The following is a 14,210-nucleotide window of genomic DNA, read 5'->3' as shown; positions in this document are numbered from 1 at the left end:
GAATCTTCCCGGAGCCACACTAGCCCCCTAGCCCTGCACTGTGTTCATTCCCCCAGCCCAGGAATGTTCCCCAGCTCACTGTCAGTGTCTGTGTGGATAGCTTCCACAAAAAGAGCATCTCCAGCGTCTAGGCGCTCCTCCAGGCTGGCTCTGGTGTACTCTGGTCCAGCAGGGTCCAGGCCTGCGAGGACAGACTGATGTCAGGGCATCCTTTCCTCTCAGCCACAGGAATCTTCATGGACACACCACACACCTACCCTGGCAGTCCTTCCAGGTCAGAGTCCCTCAAAACAAGGACCCAAGGGTAGAGAACTAGCTCGAGACCCAGAAACGCCCACTCTATTGTCTCTAACCTCCCAATAACCCACATTTACTGGCTCTAAGATGAGCTTGATAATACCAACCATTCGGTAATGGTTAATATGAATAATATTAATCCTCATATAGTAATAACAATAGCTATAATTTTTTAAGCAAAAGTTTCTATGTGTCAAGCCTTATGCTGGGTCATTTTACACACTATAGTCCTCACAAAAACACTGAAGTAAATATTACTAACCCCATGTCTGAGTTTGGATCCCTTTCCCTCTTCCTCCCTAAAAGCAGACCCTGAGACAAGGATTTAAAATACAAGTAGCTTATTTTGGAGAAGATCACAGAAAACATAGTAAGGAAGTTGGAAAATGAGTTATAGAAGGAAGGGAATTTTTAATGAATGGATCATCACTTTGGGCACGTGGGTCCCATCTCGCTGGAGCTTCTCTGAGGAACTCTGTAAATCATGACTCAGAATTGTTCTGTTGGAGGGTATTTGCCACACAACTTTAGCCCCTTTTTGATTGAGAGTAGCTCTTGAAGCATAAAGCATATAGTATTTTTGCAAGTATTTAGCATACTGATTAAAGGTGATTTCCACAGTGGGCCAAGGAGATATGAGCTATTACAATCCAACTTACTGCTAACCTAAAAATGAAAGGCCTTTCAGAGTAAGAAACAGGTGAATGATCATGTGCCCAGCTAAAATCCAGCAGTTCTGGTGTTAAAGAAAAAAGAGGTAATAGATATTAAGGAAATTGTCATGCTCTGCATACTTTCCTTAAAGGATAAGAGAAATATTTTAGAGAGTTCCAGTCAAGTTGGCAGAGTGAGTAAACACTGTGCTTGCCTCCTTTCATAACTATATTAAAATTACAACTAAATGTAGAACAATCAACCTGGAGATCCCTCTGAAGACTACCTGAACAGAACTCCTATAACTAAGGATAGAAAGAAGAGGCCACATCAGTACTGGTAGAAGGGGTAGAGATGTGAAAAAAGCTGGCTGCACATCCATATGTGGCGCTGAAGTATGGAGAAGGATATCTTGCCTGAAGAGATCCTGCCAGAAGAGCCAGGGCTCCAATCCCATGCCGGGGCTTACCAGACCAGGGTTCCAGTGCTGGGAAGGGGATTTACACAAAATCTGGATGTAAAAATCAGCAGGGATTATGCCATCGAGTAAGACTGAAGGCTGACAGAAACCATTCAGAAATGAAGAATACATTAACTGAAATAAAAAATTCACTAGAAGGAATTGACAGCAGATTAGAGGAAGCAGAGAACTGAATCAATGATTTGGAAGATAAAGTAGCAGAAAATGCCCAACTGGAACAGTGAAAGAAAGAAAAAAAGAACCAAAAATATAAGGATAGTTTAAGGAGCCTCTAGGAAAACATCAAGAGTAACAACATTCACATTATAGGAGTACCAGAAGGAGAAGAGAGAAAGCAAGGAATTGAGAACCTATTTGAAAAATAATGACTGAAAAATTCACCCTGGTGAAAGAAATAGACAAGTCCAGGAAGCGCAGAATCCCAAACAAGATGAACCCAAACAGGCTCACAACAAGATACATCATAATTAAAATGCCAAAGGTTGATGACAAAGAGAAAATCCTAAAAGCAGAAAGAGAAAGGCAGCTAGTTACTTACAAGGGATCTCTCATAAGACTGTCAGCTGGTTTCTCAACAGAAACTGTACAGGCCAGAAGAGATTGGTATGAAATAGTCAAAGTGATAAAAAGCAAATACCTACAACCAAGATCACTCTACCTAGCAAGGCTATCAATTAAAATCGAAGGTGAGATAAAGAGCTTTCCAGGCAAAGAAAAAGCTAAATTTATTCACCATCAAGCCAATATTAAAAGAAATGTTAAAGAAACTTCTTTAAGAAGAAGAAGATAGGAAGAAAATCTCATAAATATGAATAATAACATGGCAAGAATTATGTATTTATTAATAATCATTTTAAATGTAAATGGATTAAATGCTCCAATCAAAAGACATAGAGTAGCTGAATGGATAAGAAAACAAGACCCACACATATGCTGTATACGAGAGACCCACTTCAGATCGAAAGACACACACACACAGACTGAAAGGAATGGAAAAAGATATTTCATGAAAATGGAATTTTTAAAAAAGCTGGGGTAGCAATACTCATATCAGACAAAATAAACTTTAAAACAAAAGCTATAGTAAGAGATAAAGAAGGATATTACATAATTAAATGGATCAATTGAAAAAGAAGACATAATTCTAGTAAACATTTATTTACCCTACATACGAACACCTACATATATAAAGCAAATATTGATTGACATAAAGGGAGAGATTTGACAGTAATACGATCATAGTAAGCAACTTTAACACCTCATTGACGTCAATGGACAGGTCTCCCAGACAGAAGATCAACAAGGAAATTGAAGCCTTAAATGACACACTAGATCAGATGGATTTGATTGATATTTTTAGTGCATTTCACCCCAAAGCAGCAGAATATGCATTTTTCTCAAGTGCACATGGAACATTTTTCAAAATAGAACACGTATTAGGCCACAAAACAAGTCTCAATAAAATTAAAAGACTGAAATTGTATCAAGTGTCTTCTACCACAGTGGTATGAAATTAGAAATCAATACAACAAAAAAACTGAAATATACACAAACACGTGAATAAATAACATGCTACTAAACAATGAATGAGTTTACAATGAGGTCAAGGAAGAAATCAAAAGATAATTTGAGACATAGGAAAATAAAATTACAATGACTCAAAAATCTATGGGACACAGCAAAAGCAGTCCTAAGAGGGAAATTCATAGCACTATGGACCTACCTCAAGAAACAAGAAAAATCTCAAATATACAATCTAACCTTACACTTAAATGAGCTAGAAAAAGAACAGCAAACAAAGTCCAAAGCGAATAGAAGAAAGGAAATAATAAAGATCAGAGCAGAAATAAATGAAATAGAGTCTAAGAAAAAAAAGAAAAAAATCAATGAAATCAAGAGCTGGTTCTTTGAAAGATAAACAATATGTATAAGCCTTTAACCAGACTCATCAAAAAAAGAGAGAGAGAGAGGACCCAAATAAATAAAATCATAAATGAAAGAGAAGTGACAACTGACTCCATAGAAATGTGAAGGATTATAAGAAAATATGAAGAAATGAATAAATTTCTAGAAGCATACAATTTTCCAAGACTGAATCAAGAAGAAACAGAAAATCTGAAATGACCAATTACTGCTAACAAAATCAATCAGTAATCAAAAACCTCCCCCAAAAAAGTCCTGGACTGGACAGTTTCATGAGTGAATTTACCAAACATTCAAAGAAAAATTAACATCTATTCTTCTTAAACTACTTTTAAAAATTCAAAAGAATGGAAGGCTCCCAAATTCATTTTATGAGGTCACATTTACCCTGATTCCAAAACCAGACAAACATTACAGAAAAAAAGTTATAGGCCAATATCCCTGATGAACATAGATGCAGAAATTCTCAACAAAATATTAGCAAACCAAAATCAGTAAGACATTAGAAAGATCGTACACCATGATCAAGTGAGATTTATTCCTGGGATGCAAGGTTGGTTCAATATACACAAATCATATAATGTGATACACCACATTAACAAATAGAAAGATAACAAATAAAAAGATAAAAATCATATGATCATATCAATAGATGCAGAAAAAGCGTTCGACAAAATCTAGCATCTATTTATAATAAAAAAAAACCTCTCAGCAAAGTAGGAATAGAGGGAATGTACCCTATAATAATAAAGGCCATATACGACAAACCCACAGCTAATATCATAGTCGACAGGACAAAGCTAAAGGCGTTTTTCTTAAAATCAGGAAAAAGGCAAGGATGTACACTTTTATTTAACATAGTGTCGGAAGTCCTAGCCAGTAAAGTAGCAGGATACAAAATTAATATTCAGAAATCAGTTGCACTTTTATGCACCAATGACAAACTATCAGAAAGAGAAATTGAGAAAACAATCCCATTTACAATTGCATCACAAACATTTAAAATAAAATACCTGAGAATAAATTTAACAAAGAAAATTAAAATCCTATACTTGGAACGTTATAAAACATTGAAGAAGATACAAATAAATGGAAGCATATATCATGTTCATGGACAGAAAGAATTAACATTGTTAAAATGTCCATACTACCCAAAGCAATCACAGATTCAATGCAATCCTTATCAAAATACCAACGGCATTTTTCACAGAGCTAGAACAAATAATCTTAAAATTTATATGGAACCATAAAAGACCCCGAATAGCCATGGCAATCTTGAAAAAGAAGAATGAAGTTGGAGGTATCACACTACCTGATATCAAACTATACTACAAGACTACAGTAATCAAACCAGTATGGTACTGACATAAAAACAGACACATAGATCAATGGAACAATATAGAGAGTCCAGAAATAAACCCGCACCTATTATGATCACTAATCTATGACAAAGGAGGCAAAAACCTACAATGGAGTAAAGATAGTCTATTCAATAAGTGGTGTTGGGAAAACTGGACCATATATAAGAATAAACTCAAAACGGATTAAAGACTTAAATGTAAGACCTGCAACCACAAAACTCCTAGAAGAAAACATAGGCAGTAAACTCTCTGACATTGCTCTTATTAATATTTTTGCTGCTATATCTCCCCGGGCAAGGAAAACAACAAAAAAACAATTGAAACTATATCAAACTAAAAAGTTTTCGCACAACAAAGGAAACTATAAACAAAATGAAAAGACAAACTACTAAATGGGAGAGGTGTTGGTGTGGATGTGGAGAAAAGGAAACTCCCGCACACTGTTGATAATATTGCAAGTTGGTACAGCCACTATGGAAAACAATTTGGAGTTTCCCTGAAAAATTAAAAATAGAACTACCTTATAGCCCACCAATCGCACTTCTGGGTATTTATCTGAAGAAAACCAAAACACTAACTCTAAAAGATATATGCACCCCTACGTTCACAGCAGCACTATTTACAATAGCCAATATACAGAAGCAACCTAAGTGCCCATCAATAGATGATTGGATAAAGAAGAGGTGGTACATATATACAATGGAATATTACTCAGCCATAAAAAATGAAATCTTACCATTTACAACAACACAGATGTATCTAGAGGGTATTATACTAAGTGAAATAAGTCAGAGAAAGACAAATACCATACGATTTCACTTACATGTGGATTCTAAAGAACAAAATAAACAAACAAAACGGAAAGAGAGTCATAGAACAGAGAACAAGCTGGTGATTGCCAGATGGGAGGGCTTTAAGGAGCTGGGTGAAAAAACTGAAGAGATTAAGAAATACAGATCAGTAGTTACAGAATAGTCATGGAGATGTAAAGTACAGCATAGAAAATATACTCAATAATACTGTAATAACTGTGCGTAGTGCTAGGTGGGTACTAGACTAATCTGGGGATCACTTCATATATTATATTAATGTCTAACCACTATGCTGTACACTTGAAACTAATACAAAATAATACCGAATGTCAACTCCAATTGAAAAATAAAAAATGTTTAAAAAGTGAGAGACAAGTGAGGTCAAAAAGACTGGCTAACTGAGAAACATTGATTTAGGCAGAAGCCCAAATAATGTTTAGGAGACAAAGGCAAGGGATATTTATGAGAAGAGGAAGGGTGACAATTACAATAGAAGGAAGATATTTCTATGGATGCAGATCAACTAACATAGTAATGGATATTACTTCTAAACAATGTTTTTAATAGTTTGGTATTCATCTGTGGGTAGTCATAATATCTGCTTTCTTGTTACCTTTGTAAACAGTTCTTTGGGACACAATGTTGCTTTAGGCCCAGTACAAATGTTGTTTTGCTGTGTTTTAACATTCTAAGGTTTGAGGCATAATATGTGCAAGGCGGTTCCTCTGTGATGGCAGTTCCCACTCCATTTTAAAGTGTCTTCCTTCCTTCCTTCCTTCCTTCCTTCCTTCCTTCCTTCCTTCCTTCCTTTTACATTATAGATATAAAAACTGAGGCTTACGAAGTAATACATGGCCTCTTACGCTAACATTAGCAATCATGCATACCATTTATGCAAAAGGGCCACAATAAATAAATTTTAGTGATCATAGATAACTCTATTACATAAACACCAAAAGTTCCACACTCCCCTCTACTTGCCTCAGCAAGAGCATTTCCAGGACATTGTCCTTCTAACTCTAAACCTGAGAAGATGGGCACAAAAGAATGTTACCTGTGATCCATCCCAACCGGCCTTTGTAGAAATGTCCCACCATGCCTCCAACATGGGCTCCCAGGCTAACACCAATGATGTGGATTGAAGACTCCGACACACCCAGCACCTACAAGGGGCATTTATAGTGAATTGCATTTGGGGCCCAGCAACCCTTAGCCTCACAGGCTCATACTTTCCCCTGCGGCTTTAGCAGAAGAGGGCCTGGGCATGAGATACCTGCTACACATACCTGGGGTGTGGGGGAGAGCAGGGCAGAATTTTCATCCCAGTATTCCCTTGCCTTCCTCCTGGGCTCCCCGCCTTGACAATTCCCTCATTTTCCCTTTGGTGCCCAGTGTGTGAGTCCTGAACGTGGCCATTCCCTCTGAGAGATGACTAAAGCGGGCCACTGGCACACTCTATCTGACATGCAGTGCACAGTTTACAGAGGAGGAGAGGGGAAGTTTAGAGGGGTTTCATAACCTTCTCAAAGTGGGCTATAAGCAGCAGAGCCGAGATTTGAACCAAAGACCAGCATGTCACTGGTGGCTCTGCTTCCACCCTAAAGCTCCTCCTCATGAGCTGCTTTTTTTTTTTTTTCCTTCCGACCCCTCTCCCCTCCATAAGCAACCAAAAATCACCCTAGGCTCTACTACACCTACCAAAAGTTTACTGAGGAAACGGGAGATCTCGAGTCCCAGCTTAATCACATTTTCCACGGCTGAGAAGTAGATACCTGTAGAGCCGTACACCCAGTCCACAGCAATCACATTGGCATCTGCTGACCGCAGAAGGGCCCCAATGAATTTCTCAATCCAGGAAGGCTTTGTTCCCAAAGCCCTAGACATGGGGCCAAGGAATGATAGGAAAATTAGCTGCCAAATCCATTTCCATTGTCATGGAAACCTCTGTTAACAGGATAAACCCATAAAAGAAAGTCAAAAGTAGGGAATTAAAATATATGGATAGTAAATCATGCAGCATTCCGAGCATAGGGAGGACATCATTCCAAAGTGACCAGGGCTTCTGCCTGCACACATGGAGCCTTTGAGTAAATTATAATAGGGTGCCTCGTGCCAGGGCTCAGAGCTGGGTTTGAGCTTCACCAGCCCTCAGTCAGGCACCTTTCTGTGGTGCATAAGTTGCACAAACCATATGCATTGACTGACCCTGCTTGTTATTCATGGGAGAGAAAAGATATCTTTGTGTATTAGAGTTAAGATTTGCAATCTTAATTCTCATTCTAGAATACAGACACTTTCCTTGAGGATGTTTTCATTTATTCCTTCATTTATTCACTCCTTCATTCATTCACCAAATGAGTCAGGCAGTATGCTAGGTGCTTTGTGAAAAATACAGAAAAGTAAGATATAGTCCCTATCTTTCTGGAACTTAACAGCATAATAGCACTATTCTAGAAAAAGGAGAATGATTTTTTTAAATTTCATAAAACTTCCCAAGTGATTGGGATCAGGAAAGAAGCTTTCTCAATGGCCTGCATTACAGGAACAAACAGAGCACGTTCATGGAGACAGAGGAGCACAGACTGGGCACGTGCCACGGAATGTGGCTTTGGGAGATCCAGGAGCACACTGAGTGACAAGCCTGATGAGCTCTCCAGCTATTCCCGGGTTGCAGGTACACACCCAGCCTTGGATAGCGGCAAAATGTAAGATTTGCTAGGGAAGAGACCTTGGCACAAGGCTGAGGAGAGATGCCTAAGGATGGATATGGCTGGGTCTCTAGAGTCTAGGAATTTCAGAAGCAGACAATCCAGAGATGAGGAAATGGTGATCTTTTGTGCAGTGCCTCTGTGTCTACCTTGTTATCGGGCACCCCAATTTTAGTTGTTCTCTAGTGCTATTGTTTCACCATATTCTTTCCCTCTTTCCTCCTTGCAACCTTTCTGTTTCTGGCCTTGTCAGTGGGCTTTGGAGAGAAGATATTGGAAGGAAGGATGGGGATTAAGTTGAGACTCAATGACTATATTTCACAACAAAATTTGGACCGTAGGGCATGAAAGAAATTGAAGAAGAGATGTGTCTATATCCTGAGAAACTCTAGCCTCTGGGTATGATGGAAGTAGCACCCATAAGTGGAGGTTTCTCAGGTCATGAAACCAGGAAAGAAGTGAAGAAGGAGGAGAAATAAAATTTTGTGACCCTCTGAGTGATTGTGCCAGGCCTATGACTCTTTAAATTAAATTTATTAGAGTGACATTGGTTAATAAAATTATATATGTTTCAAGTGTACAATTCAATAATATGTCTATGTATATTGTATAAAGTCTATGACTTCATTGGCTGAGATGAAGCATGCAACATCATGCTTCAGGGAGGAAAAGATCACTGAGACCATCTCTATTGCCTCCCTTTTATTCTAATGTGGAAACCAAGAATCCATGTGCTGGAGTGATTTTTCAGGATCACACATATTTAGTTTGCGAGTGCGTAGACAAGGACTGAGGGGAGGAGTAACATATATGACCAACAAGAATTAACAACATCATGTGTGTTCATGTTGATATGAGACACCTTCAAGGGCAGCAGGAGGTAAAGAATGGAACATGTGACAGTAAATCCATTCCTTCCCTTACTCTCCACTAACTTCCTATGGTTACTTTCTAGTTCTTAGTAGAAGTGATCCTACTCATTGGTTAGCTCCCACCTGAATCCATGGATAATTAGTTTGGTTCCCAAAGTGGCATTGAAACCAGAGTTTTGGATGTCACTGCTTTCTTCAACTAGCTTCCCACAGCTAGGATTTGAAGGGGTGAAGAGGAGAAACTGGACTTTGAGACTGGTGCCTCGGAGAAGACTGGCATTCTGGAAGTCGGTGCACTTCGGCTGTTGGGTAGGAGGTACATCTCCTGGAGAAAAAAAAAAAAAAGCAAAACAAGAAAGATCCAAGGTGAGGTCGTCTGTTTTCGGAAGGAAGAAAGGTGTTCTTGAAAAGAAGAAAGAAACAGGGGCTTATAGCCATTAAAATCAGCTAGTGCAATACTCAGACTCATTTGTCAAAAGCTGCATCACTTCTGAGACCAAAATCTATGAATATTTTTCATATCTAGAGATGAAATATCAAATAAAAATATGAATATTGCTTGACCGAAGAAGATTAAAGACCATGGTAAGACTGATATTGCTATGGGCTAAACTGAGCACCTCCACAAATCCATATGCCGATGTCCTAAACCCCAGGACCTCAGGATATGACCATATTTGGAGGAGATAGAGTCTTTACAGAGGTAATCACATTAAAACAAGGCCGTTAGATTGGTCTCTAATCCAACATGACTGGTGTTCTTATAAGAAGAGGAAATTTGGACACAGACATGGCAGAAAGATGATGTGAAGACACAGGGAGTAGATGGCCATGTACAACCAGCCAAGGAGAGGGGCCTGGAGCAGATTCCCCCACACAGCTCTCAGAAGGAACCAGTCCTACAACCCCCTTGATCTCAGACTTCTAGTCTCCAGAATGGTGCATCGATAAGCTTCTGTTGTTTAAGCTACCCATCTGGTCTGTGGCACCTTGTTATGGCAGCTCTCTAACAAAAACAAACAAACAAACAAACAAAAAAATCTCATATGTCTAAAAAGAACCTTGGGCAACAAAATGAGCAGTTGCACTGGTATTAGGCTCACTCTGATCTGAACCCCTGAGCCTAGCCTCACCACTTCTAGTCCTTACAAGCAAGCCAGAGCCACTCCAGAGCCTTTTGTGCCCAGCCCATGGCTGCCCAGCCAGATGTCAGAGAAGAAACTTAACAAGCTATACCTACTCTATAGCATCTCACAATAAATATCATTAAACAGGGTATTTTATGGTCAAGGTCATTGGAGGAACTTTTAAAATATTGAACCGAAAAAGGCAGTATGAAATGCCTATTTTCCAGAGAACTGACAATCTGGCCCATCTTCAGTACCCAATATCTTACCCCCATGTCCACTTTTCTGGTAAAGAGGTGTGGCATCTAGCTCCCAGCACGGCTTACAGGAAGGAACCAACAGGAGCAGCAGGCACATACTGACCCACAGCCCTAGTCATGGCGCTGTTAGCCGCTACCTTGCATTACTGTCCTGGGACAAAGCCATTTACAGAATCAGAGGAGAGGTCTAGACTGCAGGCTTAGATTTGTGCAGGCCCCTTCATGAAGAGCACAGCAATTTTAGTTTTCTGGAATGGTTATCTGCTTTAAGAGGTAACTGGGGAACACATGTACAAGAGGCACATGGATCTGGGATGCACTGGGATGTGGTACCATGAGTAGACTGTGGTTACCCCACCCTTAGAGAGTACTGAAGTGCACCAGCAATTTCACTACCACTACATTGGAGCCCCAGACCTGGTCCCAAGCCCCCATGCACATCCCTTCTAAACAGCTAGGTCTTGGACATCCTGGCATGAAGCCCACTCTGACAGTACACCCCTACACTCCTCAGCCTACAACCTTGGCCCCCCCACAGCACAGGAGAGAGAAAGATGTTTGACTCTATTACCTTGTCTGCCTTCCCCAGTCTCTGGCTTTTAAAAGAAAAGATGAGCTATTTCCGTAAGCAGCCTGAGGTGACCTCTGAAATGGTTTGCTATTCACTTGACCCAGAAAACTCCACAAAATTATGCAAATCAAGATGTTAAAATCTTCGTGTTCACTTTCATGAAATTGCCCAGGCCATCAAGGGTATGCATATCTGAAAAGCCGCCAAGTATCTGAAGATTGTCACTTTACAGAAGCAATTTGCACCATTCCCTCATTACAATGGTGGAGTTGGTAGGTGTGCCCAGGCCAAATGGTGGAGCTGGACGCAAGGTTGGTGGCCCCAAAACAGTGAATTTTTGCTGCACATGCTTAAAAATGCAGAGAGTGATGCTGAACTTAAGGGTTTAGATGTAGATCCTCTGGTCACTGAGCGCATCCAGGTGAACAAAGCTCCCAAGATGCAGCGCAGACTCACAGAACCCGTGGGCGGTTCAATCCCTTTGTGAGCTCTCCCTGCTGCACTGAGATGATCCTCATTGCATAAGAGAAGACTGTTCGTGAGTCAGAAGAGGAAGTTGCTCAGGAGACAAAGATACCCCAGAAAAAACTGAAGAAACAAAAACTTATGGCCTAGGAGTAAATTCGGCATCAAATAAATGCTAATAAAAGTAGAAAAAAAAGAAAAGAAAAGAAAAAATGAAAGGACTCTGTTTGAGAATGAGACTTGAAACACATAAATGAATAAATTTGGTCTGTTGGTGATACAGGGAAGCCTGCATCCATCAGACGGAGAATTAAGACTCCTTTTAAAATGAGCATTGTATGTCACAAAGTAAGGCTCAACGAACATCAAAGAATCAATGTCATCCATACATTATCTAAATAAAAAGTAATCAAATTATTTAAACATACATTTGGAGAGTTAAAAAACCCCTCGGGTTAAAAAATAATTACAATGGAGACTCAAGAATATTAAAAACTACATGACAATAAAACTAATATATATAAACACTTGAGTAAAGTAGCTAAAATAGCACTGGGAGGATGTGCATAACCTTAAATGCAAATATTAAGGGAATAAAGGGAGAGATATAGATTAGGTAAATTAATCTTGTTAACTCAGAAAGTTGAAAAAGCACAATGCAACAACTCCAAATAAAATAGAGAAGAAAAACTATAAAGAAAGTAGTCGAAAACAGAGTGGGGAGGTAAACGGGGTAAAAGGGATCAAATATGTGATAACAGAAAGAAATCTAACTATGGGAGGTGAACACACAAAGTAAATATATTTATGCCTTATTGTTAAAGTGTACAGCTGAAACTTATCAGATTTTGTTAACCAATGTCACCATAAAAAAATTAATTAATTTTCAAAAAATTGTAAAAATTTTTTTTTAAAAGAAAGAAAACAATAAAATATGAATGACATTGGTAGCAATGCAGTCAGTGCAGTTGCTCAGGCCAGTCTTCCTGGAGACCATTCTGACTCTTCCCTTTCTCTCACACCCCGCATACCAATGGTGAGTAAATCCTAATGACCCTCCTCTCAGAGCAAGATATTCAGAATTAAACCATTCTCACTACCTACAGTAGTCCCCCCTTATCCACAAGTGATATGTTCCAAGACCCCCGGTGGATGTCTGAAACTGTGGATAGTACAGAATCTAATATATGCTATGTTTTCTCCGGTACATACAAACCTATGAAAAATTTAATTTATAAATCAGGCACAGTAAGAAACTAACAACAATAACTAATAATAAAATAAAACAATTATGACAATATACTATAATAAAAGTTATGTGAATGTGATCTCTTTCTCAAAATCCTATTGTATAGTACTCGCTCTTCTTGTAATGTGAGATGATGTAATGTCTATGTGATGAAATAAAGTGAGGTACTCAGAACAGCACACAATTTGAAACTTATGAATTGTTTATTTATGAATTTTCCATTTAATACTTTCTCATCACCATTGACTGCAGGTAAATGAAACCATGGAAAGTGAAACTGGGATAATGTGGTACTACCACTCTACACTGTCACCTCCTTGGTCCAAGCCACCGTCATCTCAAAATTATTGCCATGGCCTACAACTACTCTTCCCGCCTTCTCTCTTGACCCGCTTCAGTCTATCTGCAACACAGCAGCCAGAATAGTAAGTCAAATCATATCTGCAAAAGCCTTGAGGCATTTCATTTAGAATAAAATCCAAAGTCCAAACAATAGACTAAATTTAGGGTTAAATGGAATAAATGATCCCCTCCTGGAGCCCTTTGTCAGTCCAGCTGCTGTTTCCTCTGTGTCCCCTCAGCTCTTCCTCACCCTAAACAAGTTCCCACCTTCGGTCTTTGCACTGGCTGTTTCTTCTGCCTGAAGTGTCTCTCCCCAGACATCTACATGGCTAATTCTTTCTCTTCCTTCAAGTCTTTACTTGTCAAATGTCATCTTCTCTCAACTTGCCTATACTCCTCATCCTAGTTCTCTCGATCTTCTTCGTCTTGATCTATTATTTTTTTATTGCAATCATCACCTTCTAATCTATTTAAAAAGTTATTAGTTTATTATTAAACTTCTTATATATTGCTTTCCATACATTAGAATACACTTTCAGAGAAGGCAGAAATTTTTATCTATTTTGTTTGCTACCTAGAATAGTACTTGCCACACACAATAAACACCAAAAGCTAGTTCTTAGAAAAGAATAATAAACTAGTTGTACTTTTGATATGAAAGAGTAAGAAAAAAAAGAAGGAAGTCACAAGTAAACAATATAGAGAATTAAAAGGGGACATATTTACAGTAGGCTTTTTAAATCATAAAAGAGAATGTGTATACCCACCCAAAAGTTAAAAATAGATATTTTCCTTAAAAAATAGATAATATCTTAGAAAAATAAAGCTTACTGAAACTTAGTCAAGAAAGAAAAAAATGAAAATAAAATGTAAAACTGTAGCATAAAGGAATTGAAACAGTGGTTTTAATGTATTCATCAAAAACTTTACCAGGCCAAACAGTTTTACAGAGACATTCTCCTAATCCTTCAAATCCTATCTTATACATACAGTTCCAGAAAATCTAGGGTTTTTATGTCTATGTTTAATAGTGAAATTGGCCTTTAGTTTTCTTTTCTCCTTTTGTCTTGCCCAGTTTTTATATTTTG

At 38.5% G+C, this 14,210-nt stretch overlaps 1 protein-coding gene across 5 annotated transcripts in view; it reads right to left on the bottom strand.

The window, feature by feature from the left end:
- PLA1A (phospholipase A1 member A) overlaps positions 1 to 14,210 on the bottom strand; it is a 32,343-nt gene that overhangs the window by 13,801 nt on the left and 4,332 nt on the right. For 4 of the 5 annotated variants that reach the window (XM_025051871.1, XM_025051884.1, XM_025051881.1 and 1 more), the window contains exons 2-5: positions 9,232 to 9,433; positions 7,227 to 7,404; positions 6,583 to 6,691; positions 80 to 181 (exon numbers count right to left, since the gene is read on the bottom strand). In XM_025051871.1, coding sequence (XP_024907639.1) covers positions 80 to 181; positions 6,583 to 6,691; positions 7,227 to 7,404; positions 9,232 to 9,433 — 591 coding nt within the window. The remainder of the gene's footprint in view (positions 1 to 79; positions 182 to 6,582; positions 6,692 to 7,226; positions 7,405 to 9,231; positions 9,434 to 14,210) is intronic. The other variant, XM_025051878.1, reaches the window with a different exon arrangement.

This window comes from Pteropus alecto, unplaced genomic scaffold (assembly GCF_000325575.1).
Source record: "Pteropus alecto unplaced genomic scaffold, ASM32557v1 scaffold251, whole genome shotgun sequence".
Taxonomy (NCBI): Eukaryota; Metazoa; Chordata; class Mammalia; order Chiroptera; family Pteropodidae; genus Pteropus; species Pteropus alecto.
The sequence above is the reverse complement of the archived record's forward strand: the minus strand, read 5'-3'. Positions and strand labels throughout refer to the sequence as shown.